General features: G+C 65.1%; 2 protein-coding genes and 2 long non-coding RNA genes across 4 annotated transcripts in view; 3 read left to right on the forward strand and 1 right to left on the reverse strand.

The window, feature by feature from the left end:
• LOC116814959 (insulin receptor substrate 1-like) overlaps positions 1-1527 on the reverse strand; it is a 10367-nt gene extending 8840 nt beyond the window's left edge. The window contains 1 exon segment of the mRNA XM_075070379.1: positions 254-1527. Within this exon segment, the coding sequence (XP_074926480.1) occupies positions 254-602 (349 nt within the window). The 5' untranslated portion in view covers positions 603-1527.
• Positions 1528-4709: 3182 nt separating this feature from the next.
• On the forward strand, positions 4710-5531 carry LOC142047447 (uncharacterized). Its single transcript, XR_012656715.1, has 2 exons — positions 4710-5007; positions 5409-5531. It is a non-coding gene; the product is annotated as an uncharacterized LOC142047447 (long non-coding RNA).
• A 2369-nt stretch (positions 5532-7900) lies between these two features.
• PPP1R35 (protein phosphatase 1 regulatory subunit 35) overlaps positions 7901-23269 on the forward strand; it is an 80469-nt gene continuing 65100 nt past the window's right edge. The window contains exons 1-2 of the mRNA XM_032762936.2: positions 7901-7912; positions 8515-8530. Of these exons, the coding sequence (XP_032618827.2) occupies positions 7901-7912; positions 8515-8530 (28 nt within the window). The remainder of the gene's footprint in view (positions 7913-8514; positions 8531-23269) is intronic.
• LOC142047446 (uncharacterized) lies at positions 8698-10515 on the forward strand. Its single transcript, XR_012656714.1, has 2 exons — positions 8698-9995; positions 10231-10515. It is a non-coding gene; the product is annotated as an uncharacterized LOC142047446 (long non-coding RNA).

The raw sequence follows: 23269 nt of genomic DNA on the forward strand, positions 1-23269 counted from the left end.
CAGAGCAGGGGGGCTGGGAGCCAGGACTCCTGGGTTCTCTCCCCGGCTCTGGGAGGGGAGTGGGGGCTGGGAGTTTAGAGCAGGGGGGCTGGGAGCCAGGACTCCTGGGTTCTCTCCCTGGCTCTGAGAGGGGAGTGGGGGCTGGTGGGTCAGAGCAGGGGGGCTGGGGGCCAGGACTCCTGGGTTCTCTCCCCGGCTGTGGGCTGCCCCCCTGTATATTTCAGGCACGCCCCCCGTACCGCTGCCCCCTCACCCGTGGCACGTAGCTCCACCATGGCCCGGTACCAGTCCTCCTGCTGCTCCGCGCTCTCCGCCGCCAGCCCGAAGGTGCGGTCCGGGCCGTACAGCACGATGAGGTGCTGGTGCCGGGCGTCCGCCCGCTTGCTGATGTTCAGGGCGCTGGCCAGGGAGAAGCTGCGCTTGGGGCGGGAGCCGCCGGCCCCGAATTTCTTCTGGCTCTCGTAGTACTCGAGGCGGGCGGGTCCCCGCTCGCTGGGCGCCCGCAGCACGAAGAACCGGCGCCGCTGGGACTTCTGCTTCCGCAGGTGCCCGCACAGACGGACGTCGGCCATGGGTGGGCTGCTCCCGGCCGGCTCCTCCATGGCGCGCCAACTCAGGGGCACGGCCCCCCCGGCCCTGTCTGCGATGCCAACGCGGCCCGCCCGCTTCAGGGGGCAGCTCTGGGGGTGCCTGGGTTTTGTCCCTGCACCTGTCCTCGGGGGGGCAATTCAAGACGCTCGCTCCTTCGCAGCGCCGAGCTTTGGGGGTGCCCAGGGTTTCACACCCCCTCTGCGCTCGGATCACGTCCTTCCCAGGAGTTCATTCCTCTCCCGTTTCACGACCTCCTGGCTTTTAAGGGCGCCTCCTCCAAGTTTTTGCAACAGCGCTGGGACCCCCTCTGGGGGGGGCAGAGGTTAGTGCATTCGCCCCACCCGCATTGGGCCTGCAGGAGGCGCAGTTGCCAACTCGCCGCCGTCCCGCACGTGTCCGAAGTCCCTGCCGAGCAGCCCGGACCCACTTCTCCACGATGTCACGGCCGGTCAGTTTGCAGCCCAAGTCGCCTGGCCACACCGGAGCCAAGGGGCAATTGTGCACAAGCCTTGGCAGCGTGCAACTAAGAGTCTCTTTGCAATCTCACACGGCTGCAGAAATGCACCCTCCCACCCAGCTTTGCAGAGGTGCAGCCGCGTACCCTGCTAGGCCCTCGCTGGCTGTTTGCACGAGGACACAAATTTCTTCTTTTGCAATCGGCTCCGGGTTTGATTTTAATAGAAGTCACATGAAGAGAAGTGAAATAAATCAGCCGAGTTGTTGTTTTTTTTCCATGCGGTTTTCTGGCGCAAAACTGGAAGCCACAGCGCAGAGAGAGGCGGCGGCGGGGGGGGGACACAGGACTTGGAAAAGAAGGAGAAAGGAGCAACGTTGCTATTTTGCAGCCGAAAGATCACTCCGCTCTCGGGCCGGTTTCGCCCGCAAAAAACTTTGGAGCGGCGCCTTGGCCCCGAAAACGCACGGGGCCTCCTGGTCGCCAAAAGCCGCGCACTTTGCTCCCAGAAGCGGGACCGTGTCAGTCCGGGCGCCCCGCTGTCAACGCGAACAAGGAACAGAAAAACTCGAGCGAGGGGCTTTCTCGTCACGGTCCCGCGGGGGCCACAACCGCCCGGCGAAACACACACCACCAAAAGCCACTGACAAAAGCTACTTTGCAGGGAGGCTGCTGGTCCCTGGGCCAGATATTGATGTGCCAAGAAGCAGGGGGGACATGTTAAGGCACCGGGGGGGGGTCTTTGAGGACTTGCAGAAAAGGCAAAGGAGGGAGGGGGAGAACCCCCCCCCGCAAGTGGACTCCCCCCCTGTGCAAAAACAGCTGTCGCAGGCACAAAGCTCAGTGGGGCCCCGCTGTGCAATTACCTCGAAGGTCACAGAGATTTAGGGGGTGGGGGCTGGGGTTCAACTGCCCCCCCCTTCCCAAGGTGCAAGAGGCAGGAGTTTTGCAAAAAGCCAGGTGAGGCTGCCCTGCCCTGGAGATTGCTCGGCCCCCCGGCGTTGCTGCTCCAGCTCCAGCTCCAGCTCCTGGGCAAACACCCGCTGCCATGAGGCTGCTGCAGGAGTTGATTGATGGCTCTGCAGGCGCGGGGGGGGGGGATTTAAAGGGCCAGCAAAAGAGGGGGGAGCAGGCTGCCCAACTCGCCCTCCCCCAACCCCTTGGGTCCTACGTTTCCTTCAGGGAGGGGGTCACCAGCCGCCCCTCCCCAGAAGTGGCTGCATCTCAGCACCGGGCGAGGGGTCCCCATGTAACCGGCCGCTCTGCCCCAGAGGTGGCTGCATCTCAGCACCAGGCGGGGTCCCTGGGTAACTGGCTGCCCTGCCCCAGAGGTGGCTGCATCTCAGCACCAGGCGAGGGATCCCTGGGTAACCAGCCGCCCCGCCCCAGAGGTGGCCGCATCTCAGCACCAGGTGAGGGGTCCCCAGGTAACCGGCCGCCCCGCCCCAAAGGTGGCCGCATCTCAGCGCTGGGCGAGGGGTCCCCGGGTAACCGGCCGCCCCGCCCCAGAGGTGGCCGCATCTCAGCGCCGGGCGAGGGGTCCCTGGGTAACTGGCCGCCCCGCCCCAGAGGTGGCCGCATCTCAGCGCCGGGCGAGGGGTTCCCGGGTAACTGGGCGTCCCGCCCCTGAGGTGGCTGCATCTCAGTGCCGGGCGAGGGGTCCCTGGGTAACTGGCCGCCCCGCCCCAGAGGTGGCTGCATCTCAGCGCCGGGCGAGGGGTTTCACAAAGGGCTCTGCCCTGCACATCGAACTGCCGCCTCTCACTTGAAGCCACTCTCGTGCCCCCCAGCACTGCCCCAATGCCCTTTCTGCTCCCCCAGCCCCGACCCCCCTTCCACCCTCCGGACTGGCACCCCCCGAGGCATTGTCTGCAGCCAAGGCTTGCCCCTCGCACCCTCCTTTCTGGTGGCCCTGAATGTGGTTCCTACCTTCCTCTCCTAGGGTCCCCGAAAACACCTGCCTCAGTGTTGCAGGGGGTCTGGGCTCTGGGTGAGTGCAGCGCCTCCTGCTGGCACCCTTCCAACCACCTTGGATGGGGTCACCTGGGGCTGAATGAGGGGCACTGCTGTGGCTGGGGCAGGGCTGGAGGGGGGTGGGCAGTTGCCTGGGCGGGCTGGCTTCTGGGGGCATCGACGCTGCTAGGGGGGCTGTCCATCTAGGGCTGAACGCGGGCTGGCGGCAGTCCTGCGAGACCCCCCGGCGCCGGGACAACGCGCTGTGGGCTTCTCAGGTAGGGAGCCTGGCCCAAGCCTGGGTGGAGCCAGGAGTCCTACCTCAGCCCCCCTGCTCCACCAGCAGCCCCCACTCCCCTCCCAGAGCCGGGAAGAACCCAGCGAGCTCCTGGCTCCAGGCCCCCCTGCTCTAACCAGCCCCCCCCTTGCAGAGCCAGAGGAGGAGAAACCAGGAGTACCTGGCTCCACCCCCCGCTCTAACCACCAGCCCCACTCACGCCTCCCAGAGCCGGGAGAGAGACCCAGAGTCCTGGTCCCAGCCCCCTGCTCTGACCCACCAACCCCCTCTCCCGTCCCAGAGCCAGGGAGAGAACCCAGGAGTCTGGCTCCCAGCCCCCCTGCTCTCACCCACCAGCCCCACTCCCCTCCAAGAGCCGGGAGAGAACCCACAGTTGCTCCAGCCCCCTGCTCTGACCCACCAGCCCCCACACTCCCCTTGCAGAGCCAGGAGGAGAGAACAACCAGCGAGTCTCTGGCGTTCCACGCCCCCCTGCTCTAAACCACCATGCCCCCCACTCCCTTCCAAGAGCACGGGAGAGAACCCAGGGTCCTGCTCCCCAGGCCCCCTCTCTCACCCACCAGCACCCACTCCCCTCCCAGAGCCATGGGAGAACCGCAGCTCCTGCTTTACCTGTCGCGAATCGCGCCTCGCCTTTGCAGGGTCATCTCGTCTGGAAGCCATGGAGGGTTCCTAGCGCCTGTCACCATGAGTAACCCTGGGCAGCGTCACCATAACGACCAAATGCTCTGCTGCTGGCGCCGTGACCTCGTACCAGGGGGAGCGCATGAGGCAGGTCGAAGGGTGGGAAGGGCGGCAGGGAGGGAGTTGAGGCGTCGGCGGGGGGTGATAGGCTAGGGCCCAGGTGTGGGAGCGCCAGAGCTGTTGGCAGAGGCAGTGGTCTGTGCGCTGGGGCGGGCACGGGGCGGGAGGGGGGCTCAGGCAGCAGGGTGGGGAAATAGGAGGCGGGCAGTGTGGGAGTGCAGGAGACTGGGGCAGAGGCGTCGGGGCAGGGGCAGGAGTGTTGGAGAAGGAGGCGATAGTGAGGCCAGACAGGCCTGTGTGGGCCTAGGGCGCTGGCGGGAGGTTGGATGGGGCAGGAGGAGAGAGGGCAGGGTAGCTGTGGGGTGGGGGCAGGTGCACAGGGCTGGGGAAGGGGGCTGCAGGCAGCGGGTGGGGCAGGGAGCGGGGCAGGTTTTGCTGTGTGGCAGGAGATGGGGCAGAGGGTGCTGTGGGCAGGGCAAGGGGAGCTGTGGGGCAGGGGATGGGTCAGAGGGCACTGTGGGGGCAGGGCAGGGGTCGCTGTGGGGCAGGGGGCAGGTTGAGGATAGGGGGAGGGGTAGGAGGCCAGGCAGGGGGAGCTGTGGGGCAGGGCAGGGGTCACACTGGGGCAGGAGGTAAGGCAGAGGGCACTGTGGGGCAGATAGCGGGGCCAGGGGGGCTGTGGGGCAGGGAGAGTGGCAGGGGGCTCCGTGCGGCAGATGACTCTGTGGGGCAAGGCAGGGGGGTGGTGAGGCAGGGGGCACAGCGCTGCCCCACTCTAACCCCCACCTCTCCTCCGCAGCAGCTCCTTGACAGGCCACCTGTCTGGAATGCTGGTGGGCGTGGCTCTTGCGGCCACGCCCCTGGGCTTGGCCACGCCCCTCTCCACCTGCTCATTATGAGACTACAGCTTCGGTAGCAGAACCGTCCCCTTTGCGTCACCAGGGGGCGCCCTCCATCCAAACCCACCGTGAGTGACAGCACCTCTGGGAGTGGGGGGCTGGGAGCCAGGACACCTGGGTTCTCTCCCCGGCTCTGGGAGGGCAGTGGGGGCTGGTGGGTTAGAGCAGGGTGGGCTGGGAGCTGGTTCTCTCCCAGGCTCTGGGAGGGGAGTGGGGGCTGGTGGGTCAAAGCTGGGGGGCTGGGAGCCAGGACTCCTGGGTTCTCTCCCCACCTCTGGGAGGGGAGTGGGGGCTGGGAGCCAGGACTCCTGGGTTCTCTCCCCGGTGCTGGGAGGGGAGGGGTGTGTGTATCTGTGACGCTGGGTGGCCCACCACACCCCTTGGCCAGCCTGGGGGGCCTGGTGCAGCAGAGGCTGGAGGGGAGCAGTTGCCCCGCAAAATCTAACAGCCTGTCTCTCTGTCCCTGCAGGCCCAGCCCCGAGCTGCCAGCCCCACTGCTCCCCGGCCCGGCCCCACGGCACCAGTTTGGCTCCAGGCCTGTTTTGTCAATCTGTATCTGGTGCTGTTTGTAGGTAAACACGCCTGGCCCGCGTCTGAGCGCCCCTGTTTCCACTGCACACAGCGGGCGGCTGCCTCACGCCCCGGCCCACCTCAGGGCAGGGACTGGCTGGCTCAGGGGGCGGGGAATGGGGCAGGGGCCTGTCCCCTCTAGGGGGCGCTGGCTCCCACCCGGCCCCAGGGCAGGGACTGGCTGGCTCAAGGGGGCGGGGAATGGGGCAGGGGCCTGTCCCCTCTAGGGGGCGCTGGCTCCCACTCGGCCCCAGGGCAGGGACTGGCTGGCTCAGGGGGGCAGGGAATGGGGCAGGGGCCTGTCCCCTCTAGGGGGCGCCGGCTCCCACCCGGCCCCAGGGCTTCACAAGGGCTCTGCCCGCACTGCAGCCCCCTCCCACTATGAAGCCACTCTCTGCCCCCCGCACTGCCCCCAATGCTCCTTTCTGCTCCCCCAGCCCCAGGACCCCCCTTCCACCTCCGGACTGGCAGCCCCCCCGACGCATGTCTGCAGCCAGGCGCCCCTCGCCACCCTCCTTCTGGTGGCCCTGAATTGTGGTTCTACCCTCATCCCCTAGGGTCCCCGAAAACACCTGCCTCAGTGTGCAGGGGTCTGGGCTCTGGGGTGAGCAGCGCTCCTGCTGGCCCCTTCCACCACCTGGGATGGGGTCACCTGGGGCTGAACATGGGGCACTGCTGTGCTGGGCAGGGCTGAGAGGGGAGGGGGCAGTGCCTGGGCGGGCTGGCTTCTGGGGGCATGACGTGCTGGGGGGGCTGTCCATCTAGGGCTGAACGCGGGGCTGGCGGCAGTCCTGCGAGACCCCCGGCGCCGGGAACACTGCGCTGTGGGCTTCTCAGGTAGGGAGCCTGGGCCCAGCTGGGATGGAGCCAGGAGTCCTGACCTCAGCCCCCCCCCCGCTCTCACCAGCAGCGCCCCACTCCCCTCCCAGAGCCGGGAAAGAACCCAGCGAGTCCTGGCTCCCAGCCCCCTGCTCTGAACCACCAGCCCCCTCCCGCAGAAGCCAGGAGGAGAGAACCCAGGAGTCCTGGCTCCCACCCCTGCTCTAACCCACCAGCCCCACTCCTCCCAGAGCGGGGAGAGAACCCAGGAGTCCTGGCTCCCGCCCCCCTGCTCTGACCACCAAACCCCCACTCCCCTCCCAGAGCCAGGGAGAGAACCAGGTATCGCTGGCTCCCAGCCCCCTGCTCTCAACCACCAGCCCCACTCCCCTCCAGAGCGGGGAGAGAACCCAGCAGTTCTGGCTCCCAGCCCCCTGCTCTGACCCACCAGCCCCCCACTCCCCTTGCAGAGCCAGGAGGAGAGAACCCAGGAGCCTGGTCCCAGCCCCCCTGCTCTACCCACCAGCCCCCACTCCCTTCCAAGAGCAGGGAGAGAACCCAGGAGTCCTGGCTCCCAGGCCCCCCTGCTCTCACCACAGCCCCCACTCCCCTCCAGAGCCAGGGGGAGAACCCAGGCTCCTGCTTTACCTGTCCGATCGCCTCGCCTTTGCAGGGTCATATTCTCTCTGGAAAGCCATGGAGGGTCTCTAGCGCCTGTCACCGATAGTAACCCTGGGCAGCGTCCATAACGACCAAATGGCTCTGCTGGCTGAGTGCTGCACCGTGACCTCCTGTACCCAGGTGGGCGCTGGGCGCCATGGGGCAAAGGCAGGAGGGGCTCAGCACAGGGCTGGGGGAATAGGGGGCGGGCAGGGGGAGGGCAGAGAGCATGTGGCAGGCGTACGGGGCAGGGGCAGGTTGGAGAATAGGGGCGGGATAGGAGGCCAGACAGGGTGGCTGTGGCGGGTAGGGCCAGGACCAGGAGGCTGTTGGGCAGGAAGAGGGCAGAGGGTACTGTGGGGTGGAGGCAGGGGGGCTGTGGGGAGGGGCTGCGGGCACGGGTGGGAAGGAGCAGGGGGCAGTTTTGCTGTGGGCAGAGATGGGGCAGAGGTGCTGTGGGCAGAGGGCAAGGGGAGCTGTGGGCAGGGGATGGGCAGACGGCATGTGGGGCAGGGTCGCTGTGGGGCAGGGGGCAGGTTGAGGATAGGGGAGGGGTAGGAGGCAGCGGGAGCTGTGGGGCAGGGCAGGGGTCACACTGGAGCAGGACGTAGGCAGAGGGCACTGTGGGCAGGAGCGGAGCAGGTTTTGCTGTGTGCAGGAGATGGGGCAAGGGGTGTGTGGGCAGGCAAGGGGAGCTGTGGGGAGGGATGGGTCAGAGGGCACTGGGGGGCAGGGCAGGGGTCGCTGTGGGGCAGGGGCAGGTTGAGATAGGGGGGGGGTAGGAGGCAGGCAGGGGGAGCTGTGGGGCAGGGCGTCACACTGGGGCAGGAGGTAAGGCAGAGGCGACTGTGGGGCAGATACCGGGGCCAGGGGGCTGTGGGCAGGGAGAGTGGCAGGGGGCTCCGTCGGCAGATGACTCTGTGGGCAAGGCGGGGTGGTGAGCAGGGGGCACAGCGTGCCCCACCTAACCCCCACCTCTCCTCCGCAGCAGCTCCTTGACAGGCCACCTGTCTGGAATGCTGGTGGGCGTGGCCTTGCGGCACGCCCCTGGCTTGGCCGCCCCTCTCCACTGCTCATTATGAGACTACAGCTTCGGTAGCAGAACGTCCCCTTTGCGTCACCAGGGGGCGCCCTCCCTCCAAACCCACGTGAGTGACAGCACCTCTGGAGTGGGGGCTGGGAGCCAGGACACCTGGGTTCTCTCCCCGGCTCTGGGGGGCAGTGGGGCTGGTGGTTAGAGCAGGGTGGGCTGGGAGCTGGTTCTCTCCAGGCTCTGGAGGAGTGGGGCTGGTGGGTCAATGGGGCTGGGAGCCAGACTCCTGGGTTCTCTCCCCACCTCTGGGGGGAGTGGGGCTGGGAGCCAGGACTCCTGGGTTCTTCCCCGGTGCTGGGAGGGGGGGGTGTGTGTATCTGTGACGCTGGTGGCCCACCACACCCCTTGGCCAGCCTGGGGCCTGTGGCAGCAGAGGCTGGAGGGGAGCAGTTGCCCCGCAAAATCTAACAGCCTGTCTCTCTGTCCCTTGCAGGCCCGCCCCGAGCTGCCAGCCCACACTGCCCCGGCCGGCCCCACGGCACCGTTTGGTCCAGGCCGTTTTGTCAATCTGTATCTGGTGCTGTTTGTAGAAACGACGCCTGGCCCGTCTGAGCGCCCCTGTTTCCACTGCACACGCGGGGCGGCTGCCTCACGCCCCGGCCCACCTCAGGCAGGGACTGGCTGGCTCAGGGGGCGGGGAATGGGGCAGGGGCCTGTCCCCTCTAGGGGGCGCTGGCTCCCACCCGGCCCCAGGGCAGGGACTGGCTGGCTCAAGGGGGCGGGGAATGGGGCAGGGGCCTGTCCCCTCTAGGGGGCGCTGGCTCCCACTCGGCCCCAGGGCAGGGACTGGCTGGCTCAGGGGGGCAGGGAATGGGGCAGGGGCCTGTCCCCTCTAGGGGGCGCCGGCTCCCACCCGGCCCCAGGGCGGGGACTGGCTGGCTCAGGGGGGCAGGGAAGGGGGCACGGGCTGTTGCACAAGAGAGTGATCCCACACCGGTGGGAGAAGGCCGGGCAGAGCAAACATCCCCTGTGACCTGGGGGCACAGTATAACATGCCCTGGCACCACCCGCAGGCAGGGCAGGAAAGCCCCGCGTGGCCACATGCGTCAGTGTCGTGCAATGAACTGCCAAGCGCGTGAGCGGCTGTTGATGCCAGGCCCACGGGCGCGGGGGAACCCATGGGGACCTGCTGGTGTCACTTGGATAAGGCCAGAGCGCAAAGTGTGCCCCTTGGCTGAGGAGGCCTGGGTGAGCACAAGAGAAAGTTCAAGTGGGCATGAGGGAGGGCAAGTGTGTGAGAGTGCACTAGTGTGCAAGGGCCAAGGCACAAGGAGAGTGTGCAAGAGGCGATGGGCACATGGGGGGTAGGAGACGTGCAAGGCACTGCACATGCGGGTGAGAGCAGTTGTGGATGTTGAGCCATGCAAGGGGAGAGAGCAGCAGCCAGGATCACCAGGGAACGTGTGAGAGACGTGCAGTGTCAGCAGGCAGGCCTGGCACGGAAGCATGAGATTGCAGCAGCTCTCATGTAGAATCACAAGCGTGTGCAAGACACAACAGGACACACCCAGTGTCACCTGTGAGGTGCGAGCTGCATGCACACAACTGACCCTAATCACATGCAAGAGTAGGAGTGGGGGAGAGGCTAAGCACATGCTCACCCTGTTATGAGGCAAGGACATTTGTGTGCACGCTCCCACAAGCACACAATTGCACACGCTTGTGGGTCCATCACTGCTCACACTTGGGGGGCCAACAGTGCACGAGCGGATTAGCAGGTAAGATCATTGCAGGCCACACAACCCAGGCATGTGTGAGGTCACAAGCGCACTGCATGCACAATCGCAGGCAGCTGCACAGAGTCAGAAGGGCATGCACGGGGTCCCAAGCACGCTGCACGCAACATCACAAGTGCACGTGCTGGATCACAAACGCACTGCATGCACAACCACACGTGCACATGCCAGATTACACGTACATTGCATGCAAAAATCACAAGTGCACGATCACAAGTGCACTGCAGGTAAAATCACAAGTGCACGTGCCAGATCACAAGCGCACGATCACCAGTGCACCCATATGCAAAATCACAAGTGCACGCATAGGTTCACAGGTGTACCCGCTTGCAAAATCCCAAGTGCATGATCACAAGCGCACTGCATGCAAAGTCTCAAGTGCACGTGCTGGCTACCAAGCACACAATCACAAGTGCACCCACATGCAAAATCACAAGTGCGTGCACAGGGTCTCAAATGGGCCCAGTGCATTAGCGGGCCCCCCTCAGCCTACCAGGTGACAGGAGCCACTGGATTGGGAGTCACACCCAGGGTGCCTGGGCAGGGGGCATAGGAGGGCCGGTGGGGGGCTCAAGTCCACCCCCCCACACACAGGACGGCAGCCGCAAAGGTCCAATATAGATTTTATAGAGCGATCTCGAGAGAACCATTTCCAGCGCCAAAAACGTCTCTCTATATTAAAAAGATCATTCACTTTTCTCTCAGAAAAATACTGCCAGCGCGGCCCCTTGTTCTAGGGGGCAGGATGGGGATGAAGCGTGCCCCCCCCCAACACCAGGAGGGGGCGAGAAGCTGAGCGAGGGGATATTTGTCCGAAGCGGCAGTGGGGTGTGTGTGATCTTCCACGGGGGGGGGACCCCGGGGGAGGAGCTGGCTGGTTAAATGGGGGGCTGGGATGGCCAAGATTTTGGCAGCAGCAGTTGGGGGCGGCCTGGGGCTGGAAAAGGATCCGGAGTGGAGAGGAAACTGACAAAGAAATTAGCAAATGGTGCGGCAGGAGGGAGCCAGGACTCCTGGGTTCTCTCCCTGGCTCTGGGAGGGGAGTGGGGGCTGGTGGCTTAGAGCAGGGGGGCTGGGAGCCAGGACTCCTGGGTTCTCTCCCCAGCTCTGGGAGGGCAGTGGGGGTTGGTGGGTTAGAGGAGGGGGGGCTGGGAGCCAGGACTCCTGGGTTCTCTCCCCGGCTCTGGGAGGGGAGTGGGGGCTGGTGGGTCAGAGCAAGGGGGCTGGGAGCCAGGACTCCTGGGTTCTCTCCCTGGCACTGGGAGGGGAGTGGGGGCTGGTGGGTAGTAGGCAGGGGGGGCATGGGAGACACGGACTCCTGGGTTCTCTACCCCCAGCTCTGGGAGGGAGTGGGTGCTTGGTGGGTAGAGCCCAGGGGGGGCTGGGAGGCCAGGACTCCTGGGTCTCTCTCCAGCTCTGGGAGGGGAGTGGGGGCTGGTGGTTAGAGCAGGGGGGGGGCTGGGAGCCAGGACGCCTGGGTTCTCCCCCCAGGCTCTGGGAGGGCAATGGGGGCTGCGTGGTAGAGCTGGCGGGGGCTGGGAGGCCGGACTCCTGGGTTTCCTCCCTGCGCCATTAGCAACAAAGGCATTGCTTCCCCCCATGGCAGACACACGCGGCCCCGCCCCCAGGCTTCCCGCCCGACCCCAATCCTCAGCCCCGACTCCGAAGGGCCGGCCTGGCTCCTGAGCCCCCCCGTGAAGCCGTTGCCCTGGCGGGCAGGCGTGTGCAGGCTGATGGGTGAGGGTTGGCACCCCGCATGTGTGTGTCTCGGTGCTCTGTGGTATTTCCATTCGTCCTCGCACACTGAGAGTTTTTTGCGTTGCTTCTCGGTGCTCAGAAGCCCTCGGGGGCTGGGCTCTCCGCCGAAACTCCCGACCGAGAAGCTGGTGATTATTTTCGAGCAAAGAAAAACCCCCAGAAAGGGCAACGCGGGACCACGTCGTCCTGGTGCTCCGTTTCCCACTGAGTCACCGGCAGTCGCTGACAACCTCGGGAGCGCGGCCGACCCCACGGCGGCCTATAAATCCCTGCCCGTGGGGCGGATTCGCACTGGTCCCCTGCTAGCCGGGATGCCGAGGAGTGCTGAGCGGGTGAGTGGGTGTTGTGCCGGAAATCGGGGCAGGCCCGGCAGGCCAGAGGTGACTGCCCGGGTCCTGGGGATGCGAGGGGAGTCGTTTGGCTGATTCCCGAGTCTGCCTCAGGGTCAATGCAGATTAACCCTTGATTTCAGTGGAACAGGACTGGTTTCTGATCTCAGCTGCCCTGGTGGGTTCAATCTGGAGTCACTCCTGATTGCACTAGGGAGCAGGGCGGGATTTTTGAGCCAGACCCCAGGGTCAAACCAGAGTCACTCCTGATTGCTCTAGGAGTTAGGGCAGGATTCTGAGCCTAGCCCTCCAGGTCAATCCCGCAGAGTCCACTCTTTTATTGCACTAGGAAGCAGGGCGGGATTCTGAGCAAGCCCCCAGAGGTCAATCCAGAAGTCACTCCTGATTGCATTAGGAGCGGGTGGGATTCGGAGCCAAGCCCCCCAGGGTCAATCGAAGTCACTCCTGACTTGCACTTAGGAGGGCAGGGCTGGATTCGGCCTAGCCCCCAAGGGTCAATCCAGATCACTCCTGATTGCATGAGGAACAAGCTGGGATTCGGAGCCAAGGCCCCCCAGTGGGGGGTCAATCCCGAGAGTCACTCCTGATTGCACTACCACTAGGACCCAGGGTGAGATTCGGAGCCAAGCCCCCCAGGGTCAATCAGGAGCCAAACAGGCCAGGATTTGAAATAAGGTGACCCGCCCGCAAAACCCAGCCCTGTGGATTGAAATCCCGACTTGAACTCCCGATTCCCCTTGGCTTCTCCGAGCAGGAGCCCTGATTTTGCATTCACACCACAGGGGGGGACCCCGGCCGGGCTGAACCAGTCCCCAACCGACACCTCTTTCCAGGCTCCTGTGGGATCCCCTGAGCTCCCCGCCAGGGCCCGGCCCCTCACGCGGAACAGCCATTGCAGGGGCCAGAAAACACCCGGGACAGAAAGTGCAGCCACCGGAACCGGGAAGAAATACCTGGTTAGAGTCAGGGGCTGGGGCCCAGGACTCCTGGGTTCTCTCCTGGCTCGGGGAGGGAGTGGGGGCTGGTGGTTAGAGCGGGGGAGAGGGCTGGGAGCCAGACTCCTGGGTTCTCTCTCCCCAGCTCTGGGAGGGCAGCGGGGGCTGGCGGTTCGGGTGGTCTGGGAGCCAGGACACCTGGGTTTTCTGCCCGCTCTGGGGGCAGAGTGGGGCCTGGTGAGACCCGAGCTGGTTACTCGTGTGGATATCTCCAGGCCGAGGGTGATCCCCAGCTTTGGGAAGGATGGGGATTGGGGGGGTGAAATCCAGCCTCCACGCAGGGCTGCCTGGGCTGGGTCAAGTGGGGCAATTTGCCCTGGCACCACAGGGGCCCCCCATGAGAATAAAGTATTGCATACTTTTGTTTTACGGGAAGGGGCCCCCGAAATTGCTTTGCCCCAGGCCCCTCTGAATCGTCTGAGTGGCCTAGCTCCGTGGACCCGTGGACGCCCGGGCTGGAGCCAGCTCTGGGAAATCAGGAGCTGCACCCCCAGCTCCGTGCAGGCTTGATTGGGCTAGGGGGGACGCCCCAGATTTACCAGCCCTTCCCCCGGGCCACGTCCCACGCCGCTGACGTGGCTGGTTCCGTGACGTCTGGGAAGCGGGGGCCGCGGTGAGAAATCGGACGGGGGGTCCGGGACGTCACCCTGATTCTCGGAACCCACCAGCGGATAGTGTTCGCCCCTGCTGGCGGGAAAGCGAACTCGAAGGGCCCTTGCTCCCTGGTGAAGGGGAGTGGGGTCTAGTGGTTAGAGCAGGGTGGAGGGTAAGGTTGGGTGCCAGGACTCCCTGGGTTCTGTCCCCAGACCGGGGAGGTTGCGGGGGCAGGAAGTGGGCGTCCGCCCATGGGGAGCTGGTGGGGTAGGTTATCTTCGGGGTTCAGACAGTGGTGGGAGAGCGGAACGTCAAGGTGTGGGGGGGCATACTGAGGGGCGCTGGCTGGACAGCCCCCCTAGGAGGTGGGTGTTGCTCACCAGCCCCCACCCCTGGGGCGCTGGCCGGAGGAGCTGGTACTGGTCTGCGATCCAGGCATGTGAGCCCCGCTGGGGCCTGGCAGGTGAGTCGGGGGCTGTGCAGGGTCCAGTACACAGGAAATGGCATGCCAGGTCATGGGGCCACATGGCCTGGGAGGGGACAGGATAGGGTGCACGGTGCTGGCAAGCAGGGGAGGCTTGGGGCCACAGACTCCCTTGGCCCTGGGAGGTCACAAGGTCTGCGCGGCCCTCGGGTGGAAATACAGGAAGAAGACTGGGAGGCAGAGGACACAGCCAACGCATGTCCTCGGGACGTGACATGAGGTGCTGCAGGCTCAGCACAGGAAAATCATTTGAGTTGGTTGGAGTTAATATAAAATAATCCCTGAGGCTGCCGCGGTGCCTGCCATGGGCACCGGGGGGCGTGGTGCTGCCTCTGGCCTCTCCCGGTGATGGGTGCAGTGGGGCCAGGGGGTCCATTGGCGCTGCAGGCTGCACCCACTGCCCAACCCCAGGGGAGGGGCATGCAACCTTTGCGGGTGACCACCTGTTGCCTTCTGTGTCAGCAGGGGGTGCTCAGGGTGAGCGCTTTGGCGCTCCCCTCCAGCCACCCTGGCAGCGGGATTTTTCCCGGGCACATGGCGGAGCACCCAGCAGGTATTGACCCTTTCTCTGGACCGCCTCTCGGTGGCCTGGGCGGGAGGATACCCAGGAGAACTGGCTGAGTGGGGTGGCCCGCCTTGCGCTGCAGCGCTCAGGACCGTGGGGAAACCCAGGTGCATTGTGGGTGGTCCACTCTGGTGGAAGAGGGAGGGGGGGTGTCTCAGCGCTCCCTCACCCAGTGGGTTGTGCTAACACCGTCCTCTCTCTCCGCAGCCTCTCGGGAGCTCGAGCCACGCCGCGGCTTGGCCCCCGCCCAGCCCTCGAGCCCCGCCTACGGGGTAGGTGGCTTTGCTTTGCCCAGGGGTGTACTCCCGTTGGCAGCCAGTACATGAGCCACCTCCCGATGCCACCCTCTCTTCAGCCTACGCCAACCCCTTCGCCCCGCCTGCCGCCCGCCTGCCCGGCCCAGCACTAACCCCTTCACACGCTACTGCCCACAGGAGTGAGCCCCCGTCCAGAGCTGGGTCACTGCGCCTGCGTCCGTCCCGGCGCTGGAGGCAAATGGGCTGGTGGGTCAGAGCAGGGCTCTGGGAGGCAGACTCTACTGTCTCTCCCTAGCTCTGGAGGGGGGGGTGGTGTCAGCCGGGGGGGCTGGGAGCCAGGACTCTGGGTCTCTCCCCAGCTCTGGAAGGGGAGTGGGGGGTGGTGGTAGAGCTGCGGGGGGGCTGAGGAGCAGGACTCCTGGTTTCTCCCTGCTCTGGAGGCGTGGGGGCTGGTGGTTTGGCAGGGGGGCTGGGAGCCAGGACTCCTGGGTTCTCTCCCCAGCTCTGGGGGTGAGTGGGAGTGGGGTCAGGGGGGTGTTCTGTGTGTGTGCTGGGAGCCAGAGACTCCTAGTTTCTCTGCACGCCTCATCGCTTTCCCCTGCGATCCAGTTTTTGATGGTTTGCTGCAGCCGTGGGCAGCCGCGTCGGATATCACCATCCTCAGTGAAGACCATGCCCATCCTACTCGTCGGGTGCAGTGGGCCTTGTGTGGGTTTGGCATCTTACCCCTGCTCCGGGGTTCTGGCTCAGCAGCCTCACGCGAGCGGAGCGCCAGTTTCCCAGCATGTTTCCTAGGGAGAGCCACTCTGCTGACTCCATCGCCCAGATCAGATCGGTCCATTCTCGCACAGTGGCTGGTTCTGCATTCCCCGGCCCCTGCATTGGCTCCCCTCACACCATGGGCGTGCTCCAGCTCCCTCTCTGGGGAGCCGCTGACAAGCAGCTCGGACCTGGGTTGGTCCTGGGTTGGGGTACGAAGTCGGCGGATCCGACGGGCGTGGTCATCTGACTTGTTGAGCAGTTACAGCCGTCCGTCTGTCGCGCGCTGTGCCCTTCTCTCAACCCCTTTATCCCCCAGACGCAGCTCCAACCCGCCCTTCCGTCATCAAGCATCCATGCCACCCAACCCCTTCTTATAGCGAGGTGCCCGGACGGCTGCTCTGGGCAGGAAGTGCCCATCCCATCCAGCAGGGGGCAGGCCGCTGCAGCCACACACACCCCGACCGGCTTCCGGCTGCGTCAGCCCAACGCTGTGGGGATGGGCTGGACCAAGTGCTTTACCTACTAGCGAGGCCTTCTTAAGGAACCGCCCGGAGAAGAGCTGGCCTTGAGAGAGAGGTTTCTGGGCCAGCACCGAGGCATTCTGGACTTGTAGTCTCGGTGGGGATTTTTCAGCAGGGCATGCTGGAAAGTGGAGGGGGAATGTGGTCAAGTGGGTTAGCTGGGCCCTTAAAAGGGGTTTGGGATCTCTGGGGCCTTGTGCTCAGAAGGGAGCCCAGGGGAGCTAGGAGGTGGGGCAGCCAATGCATGCTGGGAAGGGACCCTCTCTGCTTCTCCTCCCAAGCAAGAGGGGCTGGGATGAGTGTGGCTCTGTCAAGGGGGGCTGGAACTCTGGGGGGCTCCGCCAAGGGGCTGGGATTCCTGGGGGGCTGGAATCTCTGGGGGCTCCGCCAAGGGGGGGCTGGAAATCTCTGGGGGCTCCGCCAAGGGGGGTTGGGATTCCTGGGGGCTCCGTCATGGGGAGCTGGCGTCCACTCGGCGCTCTGCCTTTCTCGGGGGCTGAGCTGTCCCTCTGACCGCTCGCCCCCATCGCAATCTAGCCTCTGCCCGAGTGAGATTCTCCCCACTCAGACCCACTGACGTGGCAGCCCGGCCCCTCTTCGTGGGGTGGAATCCAGGAGTCCTGGCTCCTCACCACCCCTCCCCTCTGCTGTCACCCACTTGGCAGCTGCTTCCTCAAGCCCCTCATGTTCTAACCCCCCTCCCGAAAACAGGGGTGGGGAACCTGGCTGCCTTCAGGCCCCCCCCAGCTGCTGGCCTCGAATCACTCCCTCCCCTACGGGGGGCTGGCCAGAGCTGCTGGGTGCCCAGATCCCAGCCCCAAGCAGCATCCCCAGGACGACTGTCCCTAAGCAGCTGGGCGCTCAGCAACGGTGTGTGCTAGTGGGAGGGGACGCTGATCCTGCAACCAGACCTGCCAAGGGGGCCCCCTCTGTCGCAGCACTGGGGAGAGAACCCAGGAGTCCTGCTCCCAGCCTCCCGCTCTAACTCACCAGCCCCATCCCCTCGCCAGAGCCAGGAGAGAATCACGGAGCCTGCTCCCAGCACGCAACCCTCTCTAACGACTCCTGGGTTCTCTCCCCAGCTCTGGGAGGGCAGTGGGGGTTGGTGGGTTAGAGGAGGGGGGGCTGGGAGCCAGGACTCCTGGGTTCTCTCCCCGGCTCTGGGAGGGGAGTGGGGGCTGGTGGGTCAGAGCAAGGGGGCTGGGAGCCAGGACTCCTGGGTTCTCTCCCTGGCACTGGGAGGGGAGTGGGGGCTGGTGGGTTAGAGCAGGGGGGTGCTGGGAGCCAGGACTCCTGGATTCTCTCCCTGGCTCTGGGAGGGGAGTGGGGGCTGGTGAGTTAGAGCAGGGGGGGCTGGGAGCCAGGACTCCTGGGTTCTCTCCCCAGTGCTTGCAGCAGAAGGGGGGGCCCCCTTTGGGCAGGTCTGGTGCAGATCAGCGTCCCCTCCCCACTTAGCACACACCGTTGCTGAGGCGCCCAGCCTGACTTAGGGACAGTCCGTCCTGGGGATGCTGCTGTGGGGCTGGGATCTGGGCACCCAGCAGCTCTGGCCAGCCCCCCCGTAGGGGAGGGGAGTGATTCGAGGGCCAGCAGCTGGGAGGGGGAGCCTGAAGGCCAGGCCAGGTTCCCCCACCCCTGTTTCGGGAGTAGGGGGGTTAGAACATGAGGGGCTGTGAGGAAGCAGCTGGCCAGAGATGGGGTGACAGCAGAGGGGAGGGGTGGTGAGGAGCCAGGACTCCTGGATTCCACCCCACGAAGAGGGGCCGGGGCTGCACGGTCAGTGGGTCTGAGTGGGGAGAATCTCACTCGGGCAGAGCCTAGATTGCGATGGGGGCAGAGCGGCTCAGAGGGGGACAGCTCAGCCCCCCAGAAAAGGCAGAGCGCCGAGTGGAGCCCAGCTCCCCATGACGGAGCCCCCCAGGAATCCCAACCCCCCTTGGCGGAGCCCCCCAGAGATTCCAGCCCCCCTTGGCGGAGCCCCCCAGAGATTCCAGCCCCCCAGGAATCCCAGCCCCCCTTGGCGGAGCCCCCCAGAGATTCCAGCCCCCCTTGACAGAGCCCACACTCATCCCAGCCCCTCTTGCTTGGGAGGAGAAGCAGAGAGGGCTCCCTTTCCCAGCATGCATTGCTGCCCCACCTCCAGCTCCCCTGGGGCTCCCTTCTGGACCACAAGGCCCAGAAGAATCCCAAACCCCTTTTAAGGGCCAGCTAACCCACTTGACCCACATTCCCACCCCCTCCACTTTCCCAGCATGCCCTGCTGAAAAATCCCCACCGAGACTACAAGTCCCAGAATGCCTCGGTGCTGGGCCCAGAACCTCTCTTCAAGGGCCAGCTCTTCTCCGGGCCGGTTCCCTTAGAAGCCATCGCAGTAGTTAAAGCACTTGGTCCAGCCCATCCCCACAGCGTTGGGGCTGCGCAGCCGGAAGCCGGTGCGGGGGTGTGTGTGGCTGCAGCGGCCTGCCCCCTGCTGGATGGGATGGGCACTTCCTGCCCAGAGCAGCCGTCCGGGCACCTCGCTATAAGAAGGGGTTGGTGGCTGGATGCTTGATGACGAAGGGCGAGGATGGAGCTGCCGTCTGGGGGGATAAAGGGGGGTTGAGAGACAGGGCACAGGCGGCAGCAGACAGACGGACGGCTGTAACTGCTCACACAGTCAGATACCAACGCCCGTCGGATCCCCGACTCGTACCCCACAACCCAGACCAGACCCCAGGTCCGAGGCTGCTTGTCAGCCGGGCTCCACAGAGAGGGAGTGGAGCACCGCCCATGGGTGAGGGGAGCCAATGCAGGGGCCGGGGAATGCAGAAACCAGCACTGTGCGGATGATGGGACCGATCTGATCTGGGCGATTGGGTGAGTCAGCAGAGTGGCTCTGCCCTAGGGAAACAATGCTGGGAACTGGCGCTCCAGCTTCGCTGTGAGGCTGCTGAAGCCAGAACCCCCTGGAAAGCAGGGGAAGATGCCAAACCCCAGCAGGGCCCCACTGCAACCCGACTGAGTAGGAATGGGATGGTTCTCACCATGAAGGGATTGGTGGAGATCCCGACCGGCTGCCCCACTGGGGCTGCAGCAAACCCATCAAAACTGGAATCTGCAGGGGAAGAGATGAGCTGGCAGAGAACCTAGGAGTCCTGGCTCCCACACACACACACACCCCGCTCTGACCCCCAGCCCCCACTCCCCTCCCAGAGCTGGGGAGAGAACCCAGGAGTCCTGGCTCCCAGCCCCCCCTGCTCAAACCACGAAACCCACCAGCCCCCACCCTTCCCAGAGCCAGGGAGAGAACCAGGGTCCTGCCCAAGCCCCCCCCGCTCTAACCACCCACCCCCCACTCCCCTTCCAGGCGGGAGAGAACCCAGAGAGTCTGGCTCCCAGCCCCCGGCTGAACCCACCCCGCCCTCCAGAAGAAGGGAGGAGAATAGAGTCCCCGAGCCCTGCTCTGACCCACCACCCCCATTGCCTCCCAGCGCCGGGAGACGCAGCGAGTGAAGCTCTGACGGGGGCTCATCCTGTGGAGAGTAGGAGGGGATTAGTTGCTGGCCGGGCAGGCGGGGTCGGCAGGCGGGGCGAAGGGGTTGGCTAGGCTGAAGAGACGGGTGGCATCGGGAGAGTGGCTCATGGCTACTGGCTGCCAACGGGAGTACACCCCCCTGGGCAAAGTCAAAGCCACCTACCCCGTAGGCGGGACTCGCAGGGCTGGGCGGGGGCAAGCCGCGGCTGGCTCAGAGCTCCCGACAGAGGCTGCGGAGAAGAGGACGGTGTTAGCCAACCCACTGGGTGGGAGGTGAGCCGCTGAGACAACCCCCCCCTCCCTCCTTCCACCGAGTGGACCACCCACAATGCACCTGGGTTTCCCCACGGTCCTGAGCGCTGCAGGGCAAAGGCGGGCCACCCACTCGAGCCAGGCTCCGGGTTCCCTCCCGCCCACGGCCACCGAGAGGCCGGGGTCCAAGAGAAAAGGGTCAATACCTGCTGGGTGCTCGCCATGTGCCCCCCGGGGGGAAAAAAAAAATCCCGCGCCAGGTGGCTGGAGGGAGCGCCAAAGCGCTCCCCTCTGGGCACCCCCTGCTGACAACAGAAGGGCAACAGCGTGGCACCCGCAAAGGTGCATGCCCCTCCCCTGGGGTGGGCAGTGGGTGCAGCCTGCGCGCCAATGGACCCCTGGCCCCACTGCAGCGCCATCACCGGGAGCGGCCAGAGAGCACACAGCCCCCCGGTGCCCATTGGACCAGGCACCGCGCACGCCTCAGGGGAGTTATTTTATATTACTCCCAACCACCTCAAATTGATTTTCCTGTGCTGAGCCTGCAGCAAACTACACACACTGGATCACGACACAGGTGGCGGCACTGTCAGGAGTTTGTCGCTGAAAAACCCCACAACTGGACCCACAGGTCACTCCCCCCCTCGGGAGTCCCTGAGCCCCCCACCAGCCCCCACCCCTCCATGCCTCTAACAAGCCTTCCCAGCCCCCACTCTCTCCCTCTATCTCGCCCCCACATCCCACCCCTCTGCCCCCTCTCCTGGATTCCCCAGATCTGACTCAGACCTGTCGGCTAATCAAGGCCTGTTTCCCCCAGCTGGGGTCACTAATTAGCCCCACTGCTCTTCAGGGAGGCTGAGGCTGCTAAGGTCCAGCTGGCCCAGCGCTCCCAGACCCCATCTGTGACACAGTTCAGCCCCACACATGCGTGTTCCCAGGGGGTCACACAGGACACATGTGGCCAGCCCCCCTGCTCTAACCCACCAGCCCCCACTCCCCTTCCAGAGCTGGGGAGAGAACCCAGGAGTCCTGGCTCCCAGCCCCCCCGCTCTGACCCACCAGCCCCCACTCCCCTCCCAGCGCTGGGGACAGGACCCAGGAGTCCTGGCTCCCAGAGCCCCCCTGCTCTGACCCACCAGCCCCCATTTGCCTCCCAGCGCCGGGGACGGGACCCAGGCGTCCAGATAGGACCCAGGCGTCCTGACGGGGGCTCACCTGGTGCAGTGCCGTTGGGCTGGAAGGGGTTAGTGCTGGGCCGGGCAGGCGGGGCGGCAGGCGGGGCGAAGGGGTTGGCGTAGGCTGGAAGAGAGGGTGGCATGGGAGAGGTGGCTCATTGCTACTGGCTGCCAACGGGCATTAGCACCCCCCTGGGCCAAAGCAAAAGCCACCTACCCCCGTAGGCGGGCGCAGGGCTGGGCGGGGGCAGGGCCGCCGGCTGGCTCAGGCTCCCGAAGAGGCTGCGGAGAAGAGGGACGGTGTTAGCCAAACCCACTGGGGTGGGAGGGAGCGCTGAGACACCCCCCCTCCCTCTTCCACACAGAGTGGACCACCCACAATGCACCTGGGTTTCCCCACGGTCCTGAGCCTGCAGGCCAAGGGCGGGCCACCCCACTCAGCCAGTCTCCTGGGGTCCCCCCGCCCAGGGGCCACCGGGGCGGGGTCCAGAGAAGGGGTCAATACCTGCTGGGTGCTCCGCCCATGTCCGGGATCCCGCTGCCAGGGTGGCTGGAGGGGGAGGCGCCAAAGCCGCTCACCTGGGCACCCCCTGCTGACACAGAAGGGAACAGCGTGGTCACCCCCGCAAAGGTGCATGCCCTCCCTCTGGGGGTTGGGGCAGTGGGTGCAGCCTGCAGGCGCCAGGACCCCCTGGCCCCACTGCACCCATCACGCGGGAGAGGCCAGAGAGCAGCACCAGCCCCCCCCGGTGCCCATGCCAGGCACCGCTGCACGCCTCAGGGGAATGTTATTTTTATATTAACTCCCAACCAAACTCAAATTGATTTTCCCTGTGCTGAGCCTGCAGCCAACTCCACATGCTGGGGAGAGAACCCAGGAGTCCTAGCTCCCAGCCCCACCTCCCCCGCTCTAACCCCCCAGCCCCTACTCCCCTCCCAGAGCCGGGGAGAGAACCCAGTAGCCCTGACTCCCAGCCCCCCCTGCTCTAACCCACCAGCCCCCACTAACAGGACACACCCAGTGTCACCTGTGAGGTGCGAGCTGCATGCACACAACTGACCCTAATCACATGCAAGAGTAGGAGTGGGGGAGAGGCTAAGCACATGCTCACCCTGTTATGAGGCAAGGACATTTGTGTGCACGCTCCCACAAGCACACAATTGCACACGCTTGAAAGGGAGGAAGATGAGAGAGTTGTGCACATGCAGATTACACGTACTATTGCATGCCAATAAATGCACAAGTCACCGATCACTAAGTGCACTGCAGGTAAATCACAAGTGCACGTGCCAGATCACAAGCGCACGTCACCAGTGACACCCATATGCAAAATCACGTGCACGCATAGGTTACAAGTTGGTGCCCGCTGCAACCATCGCCAAAGTGCATGATCACACAGCCACTGCATGCAAAGTCCTCAAGTGCACGTGCTGCCTAACCAAGCACACCACATCACAAGTTGCCACCCACAATGCAAAATCCACAAGTGCGGCACAGGGTCTCAAATGGGCAGTGCATTAGCGGCCCCCTCAGGCCTACCCAGGTGACAGGAGCCACTGGATTGGGAGTCACCACCACAGGGTGCCATAGGGCAGGGGGCAATAGGGAGGGCAAGGTGGGGGGCTCAAGTCCACCCGCCCACACCACAGGACGGCAGCCGCAAAGGTCCATAACGATTTTATGAGGCGATCTCGAGAGAACCATTTCCAGCGCCAAAAACGTCTCTCTATATTAAGAGAAAAGTTATTCTTTTCGGCTTGCTCGAGAGAGGAAAGAGTACTCCATGTCAGCCAGCGCGGCCCTTGTTTCTAGGGGGCAGGGATGGGGAGTGAAGCGTGGCCCCCCACAACACCAGGAGGGGGGGCTGAGCGGAGGGGATATTTGTCGAAGCGGCTTTGAGTGGGCGAGTGTTGTGATCTTCCACGGGGGACCCCGGGGGGAGGAGCTGGCTGGTTAAATGGGGGGGCTGGGATGGCCAAGATTTTGGCAGCAGCAGGGTTGGGGGCAGCCTGGGGCTGGAAAAGGCTCCGGAGTGGAGAGAAACTACAAAGAAATTAGCAAATTGGTGGCGGCAGCAGGGAGCAGGACTCCTGGGTTCTCTCCTGGCTCTGGGAGGGGATGGGGCTGGTGGCTTAGAGCAGGGGGTGTCTGGGAGCAGGACCTCCTGGGTTCTCTCCCCAGCTCTGGAGGGCAGTGGGGGTTGGTGGGTTGAGGGAGGGGGGCT

The sequence above is a fragment of the Chelonoidis abingdonii genome, chromosome 11 (assembly GCF_003597395.2).
Source record: "Chelonoidis abingdonii isolate Lonesome George chromosome 11, CheloAbing_2.0, whole genome shotgun sequence".
NCBI lineage: Eukaryota > Metazoa > Chordata > Testudines > Testudinidae > Chelonoidis > Chelonoidis abingdonii.